Source organism: Labrus mixtus, chromosome 22 (genome assembly GCF_963584025.1).
Source record: "Labrus mixtus chromosome 22, fLabMix1.1, whole genome shotgun sequence".
NCBI lineage: Eukaryota > Metazoa > Chordata > Actinopteri > Labriformes > Labridae > Labrus > Labrus mixtus.
This window is the reverse complement of record NC_083633.1, coordinates 20,627,313-20,645,340: the sequence shown is the minus strand read 5'-3', so window position 1 is coordinate 20,645,340 and position 18,028 is coordinate 20,627,313. Positions and strand designations below refer to the sequence as shown.

Genomic DNA, 18,028 nt, shown 5'->3' with positions numbered 1-18,028 from the left:
GTTTGGTGTAAACTCAGGAGAACAAATGAGGCTGGAGGGACAGAGGTCAAAGGTTAAATCTGCAGAAATGAAACTATGCGGCACAACGGCAACAATAGATAGACTTATTGAACAGGTTCTTTATCATTTATAATGACATGTTGATGTAAGCCTGGCTCAGGCTTCGGGCTGACTTGAGGTCCGCTTCCCGACAATCGCGGGGTGTTCCCGACTCGAGGCTAAAGATCCGATCATAACGTCCCTGATCTGCTCAGAGATCGTCTAGAACATCCCGATTTACATCAACCATGTTTGATATTTAGGATTGATTGTCACGAAATCATCTGGGGGAAGTCGTGTGTGACGACATGACCATGAGAGATCGTAATAAGAGGACAGTAGTCATGGCGACCAGCGGCAGGTCGATCCTGCTTTTAACTTACTTTTAGTACTTTCAAAAGTTTTTGAGAGCACACACTGTTTTGTTTACACTTTTTATTTCATCTGGTTAAAAAAAGTGGCCGCGTCGCCGTTTGTTGTGATGTCATCTTCAGCTCTTTTTAGGTGCACTGTCCCTTTAAATGTGCACTGTCTCTTTAAATGTGAACTGTCCCTTTAAATGTGCACTGTCTCTTTAAATGTGAACTGTCCCTTTAAATGTGAACTGTCACTTTAAATGTGCGCTGTCACTTTAAATGTGCACTGTCCCTTTAAATGTGAACTGTCCCTTTAAATCTGTGATCTCTGCGTTCAGGTGCGACTCAGATGCTGCTGCTGGCGCGGCGCACCGACCTGCGGCGGATCTCTCTGGACATGCCGGACTTCACGGACATCATCCTGCAGGTGGACGACATCCGGCACGCCATCGCCATCGACTATGACCCGGTGGAGGGCTACATCTACTGGACGGACGACGACGTCAAAGCCATCCGCCGCTCGCTGCTTGACGGCAGCGAGGCGGAGTTCGTCGTCACGTCTCAGGTGAACCATCCGGACGGCATCGCGGTGGACTGGATCGCCCGGAACCTGTACTGGACGGACACGGGGACGGATCGCATCGAGGTGACGCGGCTCAACGGCACGATGCGCAAGATCCTGATCTCTGAAGACCTGGACGAGCCACGAGCCATCGTCCTGGATCCTGTGGCCGGGTGAGTTTCTGAGACCACCACATGGCGACCTGCGTGAGAGGAGGGGGCGGGGCCAGACTGCAGTACCCGTTTTAAAAGCCAAGGAACATGTACTGATGAAGTGTGTGTGTGTGTTTTCAGCTACATGTACTGGACGGACTGGGGCGAGGTGCCAAAGATCGAACGAGCCGATCTGGATGGGATGGAGCGCCTGGTGATGGTGAACACGTCGCTCGGCTGGCCCAACGGCCTCGCCCTCGACTACGACGAGAGGAAGATCTACTGGGGGGACGCCAAGACCGACAAGATCGAGGTGTGTGTGTGTGTGTGTGTGTGTGTGTGTGTGTGTGTGTGTGTGTGTGTGTGTGTGTGTGTGTGTGTGTGTGTGTGTGTGTGTGTGTGTGTGTGTGTGTGTGTGTGTGTGTGTGTGTGTGTGTGTGTGTGTGTGTGTGTGTGTGTGTGTGTGTGTGTGTGTGTGTGTGTGTGTGTGTGTGTGTGTGTGTGTGTGTGTGTGTGTGTGTGTGTGTGTGTGTGTGTGTGTGTGTGTGTGTGTGTGTGTGTGTGTGTGTGTGTGTGTGTGTGTGTGTATCAGCTGTGTGTTTCTGATCTCGTCTCCCACTGCTTCAGCTGCTCCTCGCGGTGAAGGTTAACGACTCAACACGACCTCCAACCGTGGCCGGACACAGTGAGGCTTCCTGTTAGCCTTCAAAATAAAGCGTCGGCATCATAAATCCTCAGGTCGGCGGTATCGGGGATTTTAGAGTCTCACTTCTTTTTGCCCAGAAAGCGCAGCACAGACTCGTTACACATTTCTGCGCTAAGGTCAGAAAGAACATACGACGGCTTGACCTCTAGATTTTTCTGCTTTAACGCAGATGTTTTCCCTCCTGTGTCGAACATTAAACTCCAAGCGGGTGTCGTCTGTCCAGTTTGTGATGAAAATAAAACTCTCGCTCTCTCTCTGCGGTCTGTGTCCTCACGCCATCCCTCCATGTTCTCTGGATTTGTATTTTTATGGTTTTCCTCTGGGGGGGGAGGGGTTGCATAATCCCCTCAGAACCCTGCAGAGGCGGCGAGGCGGCCCCCCCTCTTCTCTAGCCCCCTTAAACGTTCTTCATCTGCCGGTTCTGTTCGGTAGAGGAGGGGGGTGAGGGGTCTCCGATAGACTACCCCTCCCCTTCAGGTTTTTGAGGGGACCCAGTTTCTGAGGCGGAGGGCCAACATCTGGTTCCGATTGCGGCCCGCTCCAGCTGCGGTCGCTCTGTTTAGAATCGAGGCCGAATGTGAAACCGTCTCCGCACTGCGGTCACAAACCAGAGGAGACCTCTGAGCCGGGGCCACGAGCCCGGAGTGGAAACTTCACTTTATATTTATACACCCCGCGCTCGCTGTGTGTGTGTGTGTGTGTGTGTGTGTGTGTGTGTGTGTGTGTGTGTGTGTGTGTGTGTGTGTGTGTGTGTGTGTGTGTGTGTGTGTGTGTGTGTGTGTGTGTGTGTGTGTGTGTGTGTGTGTGTGTGTGTGTGTGTGTGTGTGTGTGTGTGTGTGTGTGTGTGTGTGTGTGTGTGTGTGTGTGTGTGTGTGTGTGTGTGTGTGTGTGTGTGTGTGTGTGTGTGTGTGTGTGTGTGTGTGTGTGTGTGTGTGTGTGTGTGTGTGTGTGTGTGTGTGTGTGTGTGTGTGTGTGTGTGTGTGTGTGTGTGTGTGTGTGTGTGTGTGTGTGTGTGTGTGTGTGTGTGTTGGAGCAGCGTGGCGTCAGATCAGTGAGAGCTGCACAGATTACAGGCCGGCTGGAGATTCCTGACATTTCTCCTCTGCTGACACTTCTCGTCTCTCTGCATGTTTTTAACAAATCATCTGATCACAACCTGTGTGTGTGTGCGTCACCGAGATGTTCTGATAACATCTTACCTTCCTGATACTACCCTGAAACCGAGACATCGCTGCCATCTGACTGAAAGCAGCCAAAAAAGAAGCCGATTCACCCGCCACCAGACTCCACCAACAAAAACTCAGATTTAACTTTCAGACTCAGGAGCTGCTGCCTCGGTCTGAACGCTCGTTTGTGTTCTTCTGTGACTTTTGGTGTTTTAAAGTCTTTATATGTGATTTTTTGATCCAGCAGATGTCGCCCTTGAGCTCCAGCATGAAACCAAAACAACTTGCGCTGCATTGTTGTGTTAGCATGCTAATGCTAGCGATCTTTATTCTGCTCGTATCTTCACACTGCATGTAAATTTACCTGAAATGAGCGTGATCTAGAAACACAGTTAAGCAGTGAGTACAGTATGTTATTCTTCTTTTCTCTAGTCCCTCAATTAAACAACTTTTATACACGAGGGGAGGAGTCAGCCGGCCGGCCGGGCGATGTAAACAAAGTGAAGATAGGACTCTGAAAACATCACAGACAGTGGGACTCGGGTGTTACACCCATTGTAGACAGTCATGACTCACAGAGTTATTTTCAGAGGAGATACTTGATTTCTACATTTAAGTGTGAAAAATCACATCGCAAACTGCAACCTCTGGTGTAGAAGTTAAAAATTCCTGCAGTTCCTGGAGTGTCCACTAGAGGCTGGCTGCAGAAGCACAGGAAGTCACATACACACCCATTCTAAAAAGCCTGTTTTTACAGCAGAGATTAACATGTTTACAGCCTGGTTCAAAAAACCAAATAGGTGTGATTAGCTCATGTCTCGATGGACACACACTGTACGGGGGGGGAATGTTTTGATGACTCATCAGTTTTGATTTGATGAAGGATAAGAGTTATTCACAATAAGGCGTGTAGCTGATCTCATTGACAGGTGGGCGCGGTGTTACCAGCAGTAATGACGGATCTGCGTCAGCCGTCAAACCTTTGCGTTCACAGTCCAATCTGCCGACACTCTGACGGTGTGTTCAGCTCTTCTTTTGGTGTTTAAAGGGTTAATAAAGAGCGGCCAACACGCTTCATATCCGAGCTTTTGTTCGTCACAACTTTGTAGTCGGCTTCACAGTTTCTTCTCATGTGTGCCGCCGTTTAAACTCGGCTCCAGGTTCTGTGGCGGCGCTCCTGAGCAGTCTCAGCTCTGGGTTTAGAAAACCCGCTTGCTGCTGGGAGGAAGTGAGATGTCAAAGTTTGAGCGAGAGGAAGAGAAGAAGAAGAAGAGGGGGGGGAGGAAATGTGGCGGCCATATGCTGCCGCTGTTTTTTTTACTCGGCTGTTGCTTCGGCGCTGCGATGTGCTGCCAGGTCGCCTGAGCTCTACTGAGCGCGCTCAGAAGAGAGAAACACAATGTGTGCCCATTATCAACCAAAAAACTCTCTCTCTCTCTCTCTCTCTCTCTCTTTAACTCTCTCTCGCTCTCTCTCTCTCTCTCTTTCTCTTTAACTCTCCCTCTCTCTCTTTAACTCTCTCTCTCTCTCTCTTTCTCTCTCTCTTTAACTCTCCCTCTCTCTCTCTAACTCTCTCTCTCTCTCTCTTTAACTCTCTCTAACTCTCTCTCTCTCTCTTTAACTCTCTCTAACTCTCTCTCTCTCTCTTTAACTCTCTAACTCTCTCTCTTCCTCTCTCTCTTTAACTCTCCCTCTCTCTCTTTAACTCTCCCTCTCTCTCTCTAACTCTCTCTCTCTCTCTCTCTCTCTTTAACTCTCTCTAACTCTCCCTCTCTCTCTCACTCTAACTCTCTCTCTCTCTTCCTCTCTCTCTTTAACTCTCTCTCTCTCTTCCTCTCTCTCTTTAACTCTCTCTAACTCTCTCTCTTCCTCTCTCTCTTTAACTCTCCCTCTCTCTCTCTAACTCTCTCTCTCTCTCTTTAACTCTCTCTCTCTCTCTCTAACTCTCTCTAACTCTCTCCCTCTCTCTCTCACTCTAACTCTCTCTCTCTCTTCCTCTCTCTCTTTAACTCCCTCTCTCTCTCTAACTCTCTCTTCCTCTCTCTCTTTAACTCTCCCTCTCTCTCTCTAACTCTCTCTCTCTCTCTTTAACTCTCTCTCTCTCTCTCTAACTCTCTCTCTCTCTGTTTAACTCTCTCTAACTCTCTCCCTCTCTCTCTCTCTCTTTATCTCTCTCTCTCTCTCACTCTAACTCTCTCTCTCTCTTCCTCTCTCTCTTTAACTCTCTCTAACTCTCTCTCTTCCTCTCTCTCTTTAACTCTCCCTCTCTCTCTCTAACTCTCTCTCTCTCTCTCTTTAACTCTCTCTAACTCTCTCTCTCTCTCTCTCTAACTCTCTCTCTCTCTCTTTAACTCTCTCTAACTCTCTCTAACTCTCTCTCTCTCTCTTTAACTCTCTCTAACTCTCTCTCTCTCTCTCTCTCTCTAACTCTCTCTAACTCTCTCTCTCTCTCTTTAACTCTCTCTAACTCTCTCTCTCTCTCTCTTTAACTCTCTCTCTCTCTCTCATAAACATCGTTTTGTCTGTTTGTCCGTCAGGTGATGAATATGGACGGGACGGGTCGACGGGTGCTGGTGGAGGACAAACTTCCTCACATCTTCGGCTTCACTCTGCTCGGAGACTTCATCTACTGGACGGACTGGCAGCGGCGCAGCATCGAGCGCGTCCACAAGCGCACGGCCGAGCGAGAGATCATCATCGACCAGCTGCCCGACCTCATGGGACTCAAGGCCACATACGTGCACCGAGCCACAGGTTGGTCCACCTTTACCTTCAGCTGGTCGATACTTCCTCCAGGTGTTCAATCATTCACTTACCTAAGCCCCGCCCCCTTCCTCAGGTACCAACCCGTGTGCAGAGAGTAACGGCGGCTGCAGTCACCTGTGCCTGTTCAAGCCGCTCGGCGTGCAGTGCGGATGTCCCATCGGCCTTGAACTCATCGCCGACATGAGGACGTGCATCGTCCCCGAGGCCTTCCTGCTCTTCTCCCGACACACCGACATCCGACGCATCTCCCTGGAAACCAACAACAACAACGTGGCCATCCCGCTCACCGGCGTCAAGGAGGCGTCGGCGCTCGACTTCGACGTCACCGACAACCGGATCTACTGGACCGACATCACGCTGAAGGTGAGACTCTCCCTAACGCCGTCCTGAGGGAATCGTCTGTAGACTTTCCCGGATCCATTAAAAAAACAGTCTGACACGATCCTGCAGCTCGCAGGACGCTGATATCGTCCTAACGTCTAATATCTCTCTCTCTCTCTCTCTCTCTCTCTCTCTCTCTCTCTCTCTCTCTCTAACTCGCTCTCTCTCTCGCTCTCTCTCTCTGTCTCTCTCTCTCGCTCTCTCTCTCTGTCTCTCTCTCTCTCTGTCTCTCTCTCTCTCTCTCTCTCTCTCTCTCTCTCTCTCTCTCTCTCTCTCTAACTTGCTCTCTCTCTCGCTCTCTCTCTCTGTCTCTCTCTCTCTCTGTCTCTCTCTCTCTCTCTCTCTCTCTCTCTCTCTCTCTCTCTCTCTCTCTAACTTGCTCTCTCTCTCGCTCTCTCTCTCTGTCTCTCTCTCTCGCTCTCTCTCTCTGTCTCTCTCTCTCGCTCGCTCTCTCTCTCTCTCTCTCTCTCTCTCTCTCTCTCTCTCTCTCTCTCTCTCTCTCTCTAACTTGCTCTCTCTCTCGCTCTCTCTCTCTGTCTCTCTCTCTCTCTCTCTCTCTCTCTAACTTGCTCTCTCTCTCGCTCTCTCTCTCTGTCTCTCTCTCTCTCTCTCTCTCTCTCTCTCTCTCTCTCTCTCTCTCTAACTTGCTCTCTCTCTCGCTCTCTCTCTCTGTCTCTCTCTCTCGCTCTCTCTCTCTGTCTCTCTCTCTCGCTCGCTCTCTCTCTCTCTCTCTGTCTTTCTCTCTCTCTCTCTCTCTCTCTCTCTGTCTCTCTCGCTCTCTCTCTCTGTCTCTCTCTCACTCTCTAACTCTCTCTGTCTCTCTCTCTCACTCTCTAACTCTCTCTGTCTCTCTCTCTCACTCTCTCTCTAACTCGCTCTCTCTCTAACTCTCTGTCTCTCTCTCTCTGTCTCTCTCTCTCTCTCTGTCTTTCTCTCTCTCTCGCTCTCTCTCTCTCTCTGTCTCTCTCTCTCGCTCTCTCTCTCTCTCTCTCTCTCTCTGTCTTTCTCTCTCTCTCTCTCTCTCTCTCTGTCTCTCTCTGTCTCTCTCTCTATCTCTCGCTCTCTCTCTCTGTCTCTCTCTCTCTAACTTGCTCTCTCTCTCGCTCTCTCTCTCTCTCTCTAACTCGCTCTCTCTCTAACTCGCTCTCTCTCTCTCTAACTTGCTCTCTCTCTCTCTAACTCTCTCTCTCTCTCTCTCTAACTCGCTCTCTCTCTCTAACTCGCTCTCTCTAACTCTCACTCTCTCTCTCTAACTCGCTCTCTCTGTCTCTAACTCGCTCTCTCTATAACTCGCTCTCTCTCTCTAACTCGCTCTCTCTCTCTAACTCGCTCTCTCTCTAACTCACTCTCTCTCTCTAACTCGCTCTCTCTGTCTCTAACTCGCTCTCTCTATAACTCGCTCTCTCTCTCTAACTCGCTCTCTCTCTCTAACTCGCTCTCTCTCTAACTCGCTCTCTCTCTATAACTCGCTCTCTCTCTCTAACTCGCTCTCTCTCTAACTCGCTCTCTCTCTAACTCGCTCTCTCTCTAACTCGCTCTCTCTCTAACTCGCTCTCTCTCTAACTCGCTCTCTCTCTCTAACTCGCTCTCTCTCTAACTCGCTCTCTCTCTCTCTCTCTCTCTCCCCTGTAGACGATCAGCCGGGCGTTCATGAACGGCAGCGCTCTGGAGCACGTGGTGGAGTTCGGTCTGGACTACCCTGAGGGCATGGCGGTGGACTGGTTGGGGAAGAACCTGTACTGGGCCGACACAGGGACCAACCGCATCGAGGTAGCCAAACTGGACGGGCAGCACCGACAGGTTCTGGTGTGGAAGGACCTGGACAGTCCCCGGGCGCTGGCTCTGGACCCCGCCGAGGGGTACATGTACTGGACGGAGTGGGGGGGCAAGCCCAAGATCGACCGCGCGGCGATGGACGGGACGGGGCGGATCACTCTGGTGGCCGACGTGGGCCGAGCCAACGGGCTGACCATCGACTACGCCGAGAGACGACTGTACTGGACCGACCTCGACACCACGCTCATCGAGTCCTCCAACATGCTCGGTGAGGAGCGACTTCTTCTTCTGCTCTTTCACTTCCTGTCTCTATTTCTTCTTCTCCTTCTTTCCTCATTTGCATCCATTCTTTTTCTTCTTCATGTCTTTATTTTCTCCTGACCTCCTCTCCATCGTCTCCTCCTCCTCAGGTCTGGATCGGGAGGTGATAGCCGATGACCTCCCTCACCCGTTCGGCCTCACCCAGTACCAGGACTACATCTACTGGACGGACTGGAGCCAGCGCAGCATCGAGCGCGCCAACAAGACGAGTGGTCAGAACCGCACGGTCATCCAGGGTCACCTGGACTACGTCATGGACATCCTGGTGTTCCACTCGTCGCGTCAGGGCGGCTGGAACGCCTGCGCCTCCACCAACGGTCACTGCTCACACCTCTGCCTCGCCGTGCCCGTCAGCAGCTTCGTCTGCGGATGCCCCGCCCACTTCTCGCTCAACTACGACAACAAGACGTGCAGCGGTGAGTGTGTGTGTGTGTGTGTGTCTCTTCAGTGTGTGTGTGTGTGTGTGTGTGTGTGTGTGTGTGTGTGTGTGTGTGTGTGTGTGTGTGTGTGTGTGTGTGTGTGTGTGTGTGTGTGTGTGTGTGTGTGTGTGTGTGTGTGTGTGTGTGTCTCTTCAGTGTGTGTGTGTGTGTGTGTGTCTCTTCAGTGTGTGTGTGTGTGTGTCTCTTCAGTGTGTGTGTGTGTGTGTCTCTTCAGTGTGTGTGTGTGTGTGTCTCTTCAGTGTGTGTGTGTGTGTGTGTGTCTCTTCAGTGTGTGTGTGTGTGTGTCTCTTCAGTGTGTGTGTGTGTGTGTCTCTTCAGTGTGTGTGTGTGTGTGTCTCTTCAGAATGTGTGTGTGTCTTCAGAATGTGTGTGTGTGTCTTCAGAATGTGTGTGTGTGTGTGTGTGTGTGTGTGTGTCTTCAGTGTGTGTGTGTGTGTGTGTGTGTGTGTGTGTGTGTGTTTTAAATTCATGGCGTTCATTTCTCTCTCAGCTCCGACGTCCTTCCTGCTGTTCAGTCAGAAGACGGCGATCAATCGGATGGTGATCGACGAGCAGCAGAGTCCCGACATCATCCTGCCGATCCACAGCCTGAGGAACGTCCGCGCCATCGACTACGACCCGCTGGACAAACAGCTGTACTGGATCGACTCCAAGCAGAACGTCATCCGCCGCGCGCAGGAAGACGGTAACCAGGTGAGGACTCGCCGTTACCCGTTAGAGAAGTTTCAAAATAAAACCAGTATCTGACCCCGCCTCCTCTCGTCCAATCAGAGCATGACGGTGGTGTCGAGCTCGATGGGCGGAGCCAGCCAGGGCCTGCAGCTGTACGACCTGAGCATCGACATCTACAGCCGCTTCATCTACTGGACGAGCGAGGTCACCAACGTCATCAACGTCACGCGCACCGACGGCAGCCGGGTGGGCGTGGTGCTGAGGGGCGAGCACGACAAGCCGCGCGCCATCGTGGTCAACCCGGAGAGAGGGTCAGTGAGGTCACAGGTCGACCGATTTTTATTTACAGACATGAAAAAAGTTTAACTTCATGATCCGGACGGACGCTTTAAATATCATCACTCAAGTCATTCGTTCCGGTGTAAACTCTCTCGGGACTCGTGCCGCTACGGCGCTCGTTTGGAGCTTTAATTGCAGGTTTCTTGTTCAGCCAGGTCGCCGTGGTAACCTCGGGGTCATCGTGCGGTTCAGAGATGAAGTCTGCAGACATTTCAGAGCGGTGAAAAACAGAAAGCAAACAAACAATCACAGCCTCTGGGTTAAACGTCCCCCTGTGTGTTGTCTTGCAGGTACATGTACTTCACCAACCTGCTGGAGCGCTCGCCAAAGATCGAGCGGGCGGCGCTGGACGGGACGGAGCGGGAGGTGCTGTTCTTCAGCGGGCTGGGGAAACCGGTCGCCCTCGCCATCGACAACGAGGTGGGGAAGCTGTTCTGGGTGGACTCGGACCTGAGGCGCATCGAGAGCAGCGACCTGTCAGGTGAGTCGGAGAGCGAGTCGCAGCAGGAGTCCGGGTTTACACGACGAGCCTCTCGTCTTCATCGCTCTGCAGATTAACGTTCGGAAAAAAAACGATATCCAAGTATCAAAACGAAATAACCTCCGATTAGTGTGTGTGTGTGTGTGTGTGTGTGTGTGTGTGTGTGTGTGTGTGTGTGTGTGTGTGTGTGTGTGTGTGTGTGTGTGTGTGTGTGTGTGTGTGTGTGTGTGTGTGTGTGTGTGTGTGTGTGTGTGTGTGTGTGTGTGTGTGTGTGTGTGTGTGTGTGTGTGTGTGTGTGTGTGTGTGTGTGTGTGTGTGTGTGTGTGTGTGTGTGTGTGTGTGTGTGTGTGTGTGTGTGTGTGTGTGTGTGTAACGGGGGTGAACGTGTGAACATCAGGTTTTGGACTCTTCTCTCGGTGTTGGCTCAGAGCCTCGAGCTCAGCGCATTCCTGTGATTCTCCGGAGCCCCACGCAGCCCGCCAGGAATGTAAACCATCTGTGAGCCGGGCCGAGTCCCGCTAACCCCCCGCCCCCCCCCCCTCGTCTTAGTGCTGAACGAACCGAGTCACTGCCCGAGTCGTAGAGCGTCTTTAAGTCCTCGTCTGTGACTCCTGCTGTTTTAACTCTTGTTCTGCTGAAACCTGAACGTTGCTTTGCAGAGGCTGCTGGCGCCCCCTTCAGGCCAGTTTGGTTAATAACAACTACAACTCGAGCTCTAAATAGAGCTGTTATGATACCAGAAGTTTTAACTCTAACTCTATTTAATTCGGTTACCACGGCAACACAAATAAAAGCCCCAGACGTCCAATATTGGATAATTTATTGATTTTAATTATCTTGTCTCTTGTGTCGTTTCTCATGTGTTGACTTGTGGCTGACTTCGGTGTGTCGCTGTCCCCTCCTCCCGCCCTGACCCCCCCCCCCCCCGCCTCCCTCACACCTCAGTTTCTCACCCGTTCAGTTCCCTCTCCTCCTGAAGTTTTTTCTCCCTACAACCTTGTTTTGTTTCTTCCCCCTCGGTGGTTTTTCTTCTAAACCAGGAGCCAATCGGATCGTGATCGCCGACTCCAACATCCTGCAGCCGGTGGGTCTGACGGTGTTCGGGAACCACCTGTACTGGATCGACAAGCAGCAGCAGATGATCGAACGCATCGACAAGACGACCAGGGAGGGGCGCACCAAGATCCAGGCGCGCATCGCCTACCTGAGCGACATCCACGCCGTGCACGAGCTGGACATGAGGGACTACAGTGAGTCTGAGACGTGAAACTCTCACCTGGTTTTTAAAGATGGTTTTTCATGATGTAACGAGGGGGGGGCGGAGCTTGCCGTCACGTCTCACCTGCTCTCTCTCCCCGCAGGTAAACACCCGTGCACGTGGGATAACGGCGGCTGCTCGCACATCTGCATCGTGAAGGGCGACGGGACGACTCGCTGCTCGTGCCCCGTCCACCTGGTGCTGCTGCAGGACGAGCTCTCCTGTGGAGGTGAGACCCGGCCCACACAAGTCCAAGTCCTCTTACTGGTTTATACAGAATCCCAGTCTCACCCTGTCTCCCCCCCCCCCCCACAGAGCCCCCCACCTGCTCCCCCGAGCAGTTCTCCTGCACATCAGGGGAGGTGGACTGCATCCCGCAGGCGTGGAGGTGCGACGGTTACCCCGAGTGCGACGACAGCAGCGACGAGGAGGACTGTCCCGTCTGCTCCGAATCCGAGTTCCAGTGTGACAGCCGGCAGTGCATCGACCTGAGCCTGCGCTGCAACGGGGAGGTCAACTGTCAGGACCGCTCGGACGAGAACAAGTGTGAAGGTGAGACGAGGGGGAGAGGATGATGATGGTGGTGATGTTGTTGGTGATGATGATGATGGTGGTGATGATGATGGTGATGATGATGGTCATGATGGTCATAGTGATGATGGTGGTGATGATGATGGTGATGATGACGGTGATGATGATGGTCATGATGGTCATAGTGATGATGGTGGTGATGATGATGGTGATGATGATGGTCATGATGGTCATAGTGATGATGGTGGTGATGATGATGGTGATGATGACGGTGATAGTGATGATGATGGTCCTGATGGTCATAGTGATGATGATGACGATGATGGTCATGATGGTGATACTGATGATGATGGTCATGATGGTCATAGTGATGATGATGATGGTGGTGATGATGATGATGGTGGTGATGATGATGGTGATGATGATGTTGGTGATGATGATGGTCATGATGGTCATAGTGATGATGATGGTGATGATGACGGTGATAGTGATGATGATGGTCCTGATGGTCATAGTGATGATGATGACGATGATGGTCATGATGGTCATAGTGATGATGATGATGGTCATGATGGTCATAGTGATGATGATGGTGATGTTGATGGTTTTGATAGTGATGGTCATGATGGTGATGGTGATAGTGGTGGTGGTGATGATGATGATGATGGTGATGATGATGATGATGGTCATGATGGTGATGGTGATGATGGTGTTGTTGATGGTGATGATGATGGTGATGATGATGGTGATGATGATGGTCATGATGGTCATAGTGATGATGATGGTGATGGTCATAGTGATGATGATGGTCATGATGGTGATAGTGATGATGATGGTGATGGTCATAGTGATGATGATGGTCATGATGGTGATGTTGATGGTTTTGATAGTGATGGTTTTGATAGTGATGGTCATGATAGTGATGGTGGTGATGTTGATAGTGATGATGATGATGGTAATAATGGTGATGATGTTGGTGGTGATGTTGGTGATGTTTATTTGTGATGTTGGTGATGATGGTGATGTTGATGGTGGTGATGATAGTGATGATAGTGATGATGTTGATAGTGATGGTGATAGTGATGATGATGATAGTGATGCTGGTGATGATGATGATAGTGGTGATGGTGATGATGATGATGATAGTGATAGTGATGTTGATGATGATGGTGGTGATAGTGATGGTGATGATGGTGATGGTGATAGTGATGGTGATGGTGATAGTGATGATGATGGTGATGTTGGTGATGATGGTGATGATGATGGTGATAGTGATAGTGATGATGATGGTGATGATGATAGTGATGATGGTGATGATGATGGTGGTGGTGATAGTGATGATGATGATAGTGATGGTGATGATGATGGTGATGATGATGGTGGTGGTGATAGTGATGATGATGATGGTGATGATGATAGTGATGATGATGATGTCATTTTCTGTCCGCAGTCCGTTGTCCTCCTGATCAGTTCACCTGCTCCAACGGTCAGTGCATCGGAAAACATAAGAAGTGCGACCACAACATGGACTGTACCGACAACTCGGACGAGATCGGCTGCTGTGAGTCTCAACACGTCTTCTATCCGGCTGACATGATTGTGATTATGGACTCGAGTTTCTCCGTTTCCATGGATACTAAATAAAACAATCTGACCATGACATCAAATGTTTAAACTGCTCTGACGCGTTCTGAGCTTCCTGTCCGTCTAATCTGCCCCCAAATCAGCTTCTCCTTCAGCGTAAATCAAACGTGTTTTAACTTGAGAGAAATGGATCTCTGTTCTTAAGTACGTCCGGTACATGTTTCTGTTAACAGCCGTGTGTCAATAAAGTTTTTATCCGGAGTGAGATCCAATTCAAGCAGAACTCGAGCCCCGCTGTGTTTCTATTAACGGTCTGCACAAACAATTACATGCAAATCTTTTCTTAACATTGATCTTCATCTTCTTCGTCTTCTGTGGTTTCAGACCCGACCGAGGAGCCTCCTCCTCCTCCCAACACGACCATCGGCTCCATCGTGGGCGTGGTCATGGCGCTGTTCGTGGTGGGGGCCGTGTACTTCGTCTGTCAGCGCGTCCTCTGTCCTCAGATGAAGGACGACGGCGAGACGGTCACCAACGACTTCGTGGTCCACGGGCCGTCCTCGGTGCCGCTCGGATACGTGCCGCACCCGAGCTCGCTGTCCAGCTCGCTGCCAGGTGGGACGCACGCCACCATCTTTTATTTCATCGTATTTTAGAAGGTAAACACGATGCTGACGTTTGTGTTCGATCTCGTCCACAGGAATGTCCAGAGGGAAGTCTGTGATCGGCTCGCTCAGCATCATGGGCGGGAGCAGCGGGCCGCCGTACGACCGCGCCCACGTGACCGGAGCGTCGTCGAGCAGCTCGTCCAGCACCAAGGGGACGTACTTCCCCCCGGTGAGAGAGAGAGAGACTGTAAGCAGCTACAGTTTCTAGATAAATCTGATTCATGGAGTTAATGTTTTTGTTTTTCTCCCACAGATCTTGAACCCTCCGCCGTCTCCAGCCACGGTCCGCTCGCAGTACACCATGGAGTTCGGTTATTCATCCAACAGTCCCTCGACTCACAGATCCTACAGGTACAGAAACATTAAGACACATAAACCCCTCTATTTCAGCCCTGCTCAGAACAGGCTGTTTCTGTGTCTGTACCTTTAAATATGTAAATGAGCTGTGTCTGACCACGCCCCCTCTCTGGAAGGGCTTGGGTGTACTCTGGTCTTTCTCGCTCCATGTCCTATTGTTTACGGTGAGAAGGCAGACTCAGAGGGCAGAACAAACACCTAGCTGTGGGAGTGTCACCCACCTGGGGGAGGGGCTACTGCCTTTTGTGATGTCATGACGGGAAAAATTAATAAACCTCTCTCTCAGTTACAGGCCGTACACGTACCGTCACTTCGCCCCTCCCACAACCCCCTGCAGCACTGACGTGTGCGACAGCGACTACACGCCGGGACGCCGAGCGCCGCTCAAGTCCAGCGCCACCGCCGCCAAGGGCTACACCAGCGACCTCAACTACGACTCGGAGCCTTTCCCGCCGCCGCCGACGCCCCGCAGCCAGTACCTGTCGGCGGAGGAGAACTGTGAGAGCTGCCCGCCGTCGCCTTACACCGAACGCAGCTACTCCCACCACCTCTACCCGCCGCCGCCATCGCCCTGCACGGACTCCTCGTGAGCCAAACCCCCCCACACACATACACACACCCCGACCCCCCCCCCCACTCCCCCACAGCTCCGCCCCCTCACTGTAAATAGCAATTGTGCATAAATGAGGATAAAAATGGGAAGGAGAGACTGAGGACGGCGAGGAGCGAGGACGAGAAAAGGAAACACGGGAGCTGCAGAACATTTGTACATTAAAAAGAGAAAAAGCATATTTATATATTTTCTATACAGTGTTTACTGATGATGCCATAGAGGTTTGTATTAAGAAATTTGTACATTTTTTAAGAAAAAGGTTTTATTAAAATCATCACAAATATAAGTTGCCTTAAAGCGGGAGACAAGAAGGACACGAAGCACGCCACGATCAGCGGACGTTTTTAACTTATCTGATACCAAATATGAAAAACACCCACAGCTGCGGGATGGGGGGGAGGGGGGGACGCTCTGCACGGCGGCCATCATGTCCGTGGTTACCATGGAAACTGGATCAGCAGCGGCCCCGGAGGAGATGCGGTACCGGGTCATTGGTTTTGAATTGACCTCCTCGTTAAGAAGCGGTTTCGGAGGGAGGCGTCCGCGTGGGCGTGAGTCTTGTGATGAGTCGTGATGACGTGGCGCTCTGAGTGACAGGAGGTCGTATTTGTTACACATCAAACAGAACGCTCCGACGAGGCCGCGGGCCGTCAGAGCGAGCGTTCAGTTTGAATTTTTTTTTTTAAATCTACGGAGGCCCTGAAGGGACACAAACCTTTCTGAGACAATCACACTTTGATTTGTTTGTATTTCCTAAAACTTTTTTTGCACACAACAAACGTGTTTCTCTTCAAACTCGCTAAACTGTTCGCTACCAGAAGCTGCGTAGAACAATCCGTTACACATCAGCGCAAAACCTGAGCAGCTGTAAAAAAAAAATTAAAAAATAAGTGAGTTGCAATTTGTTGCACGCCTCAAACTGTAGCGTGCACGAGGCGCCGTGTTTCAAAGTGCGTGCCACTTCCTGACGCACGCTACAAACTACACGTTGTGCAGAAGATGTCACACTTTTGATGACACTTCAAGTCCCTGTTACAAGTTTTCCTCTTGTGTCCCTCGTGGGCCTCCGTACAAACGCTAAAACGCCCTCCCCCCGCGTCACATGACTCACGCCGTGGTTAAAACCAAAACGTTTGTGTTTGTGTTCGACTCTTTGTTGTCGTGGAAACGTCTTGACGCTCGACTTCACCGAGAGAGAAACGACCCAAAGCTGCGTCATCCTCCATGTTTTTTATTTTGTTTATTATTTTTTATTTCCGTTCTCTCGCTCGGAGGACGCGGCGTTTCACCACGAACACGATCTGTGCCTGACCAGTTCCACGTCTTCATATCTGTTTTGTTTTTTTATTTTACGCCCACGCAGAGGAAACCAGTGCCCACTAAATGCTCGATAGTATTTTTGTACCGCGTTGTGTAGATACGTATTTATAAGCTATTTAGAAATCGTTGTAAATCTGACCTTTGAACTCTCGCAGTACTTTTCATTCCGTCTTTTTTTATATTGCCTCATTATATTTTTCTACAGAAAATCACGTCAGACGTACGCCGACAATCTCAGATCAGTCAATCGAAGAACATATCCAGGTTTCTAGTGTCTGAAAGGTCAAAGGTCGAAGGACTGTTGTGCCAAAAAGAAAAAAATAAACGACGTGGAGGCGGACGAGGACGGCGAACACGAGGCGTCCGTTCTGTTGCCTTGAAAACATCTTTTGTTACTTTTTAAAAAATCTGTTTTTTTGTCGTCTTTGTGCTCGCCGCGTCGCCTCGGGAGGCGGGGGAGAGTTTTCCCTCCGCGTCGTCAAACTCTCGGTTTTCGCCGCCGACTCTCCGGAGGTCACGTCGTAGAGAGAAACAACACCAGCATGAGTCTGACAATCTGAAGAATAAAGACGTAAACTCGACTTTTGGCTCTCCTCGTAACGTTAAAGTTTATCATCCGTCTTAACGAGGCTTCTAGCACGCCGATCCCCCGCCATACCTCCGTCTAGAAAACGTTTCATTCTCGACCTTTATTTGAGATTTACGAGACCGTATTTAACAGTCTACTGATCAGTAGACTGTTAAATACGGTCTCGTAAATCTCGGCTGTTTTTATAAAAAAGTCTCCAATAAATTTTTAACGTTTTGAAGCGTAATTTGGCGGCAAAGTACGGAAGCCCTAAGCGGACATTCATCCGGCTGTTTTCCCGAGAAGTGAACTCGTAATCACGGGAAGATCGGCGCTGCTACCCCCCGAGATAACGACATAAAAATATCGCTAATATTTCTGTGCGCCCAAGACGTTAAAAAAAATCTGATGTTTATCGACTTCGGGGAGCTCTGCGGGATAATTTCTCGCTGTCAGAACTCGTGTTAATCTTCGAGAAACCGCCAAAAACAAAACCCCGACGCCACAAGTCCAGTTTAACCCCGAAGCGTTTCATGATGTTTTTTATTTTATTTTTGGCCCTCTGCTGCCTCCGTACATCCTCAGCTAGTGTCCACACCTGGTGACCAGCTGAGCTCTACCTGTGGTACAATCACACACACACACACACACACACACACACACACACACACACACACACACACACACACACACACACCTGATGAACCTTGTGGAGACGTTCTCATTCTCTAACTGCACTTTACAGAACTTTGATCTTTTTTAACTGGTACAAAACAACGTTTTTTTTCGTGCAGCTGGAGGAACGATGTGTTTTAGAAGAAAAGAAACACGATGGACGTTTGTTTGTGTCCAAAACGAGACGAGTGACACACGAAGAGGAGGTTCATGAATTTTCACGTTTTTATCGTCTGATTTTGTGAATCATTCCTTTTAAAGATCTCACTTTCTCTCATTTCTTCCCTTTGATTCATG

The 18,028-nt window shown here is 50.4% G+C and overlaps 1 protein-coding gene across 2 annotated transcripts in view; it reads left to right on the top strand.

The window, feature by feature from the left end:
• The window catches only part of lrp6 (low density lipoprotein receptor-related protein 6), a 29,512-nt gene extending 12,505 nt beyond the window's left edge, over positions 1 to 17,007 (top strand). Inside the window, exons 6-22 of one of the 2 annotated variants that reach the window (XM_061030001.1) lie at positions 734 to 1,130; positions 1,251 to 1,422; positions 5,519 to 5,735; positions 5,821 to 6,110; positions 7,761 to 8,172; positions 8,315 to 8,641; positions 9,156 to 9,358; positions 9,437 to 9,648; positions 9,967 to 10,157; positions 11,198 to 11,407; positions 11,519 to 11,644; positions 11,731 to 11,967; positions 13,397 to 13,507; positions 13,915 to 14,145; positions 14,231 to 14,367; positions 14,452 to 14,549; positions 14,848 to 17,007. In XM_061030001.1, coding sequence (XP_060885984.1) covers positions 734 to 1,130; positions 1,251 to 1,422; positions 5,519 to 5,735; positions 5,821 to 6,110; positions 7,761 to 8,172; positions 8,315 to 8,641; positions 9,156 to 9,358; positions 9,437 to 9,648; positions 9,967 to 10,157; positions 11,198 to 11,407; positions 11,519 to 11,644; positions 11,731 to 11,967; positions 13,397 to 13,507; positions 13,915 to 14,145; positions 14,231 to 14,367; positions 14,452 to 14,549; positions 14,848 to 15,145 — 3,869 coding nt within the window. In that variant the 3' untranslated portion in view covers positions 15,146 to 17,007. Of the gene's footprint in view, positions 1 to 733; positions 1,131 to 1,250; positions 1,423 to 5,518; positions 5,736 to 5,820; positions 6,111 to 7,760; positions 8,173 to 8,314; positions 8,642 to 9,155; positions 9,359 to 9,436; positions 9,649 to 9,966; positions 10,158 to 11,197; positions 11,408 to 11,518; positions 11,645 to 11,730; positions 11,968 to 13,396; positions 13,508 to 13,914; positions 14,146 to 14,230; positions 14,368 to 14,451; positions 14,550 to 14,841 lie in introns of both variants that reach the window. The other variant, XM_061030000.1, reaches the window with a different exon arrangement.
• Positions 17,008 to 18,028: the final 1,021 nt, after the last annotated feature.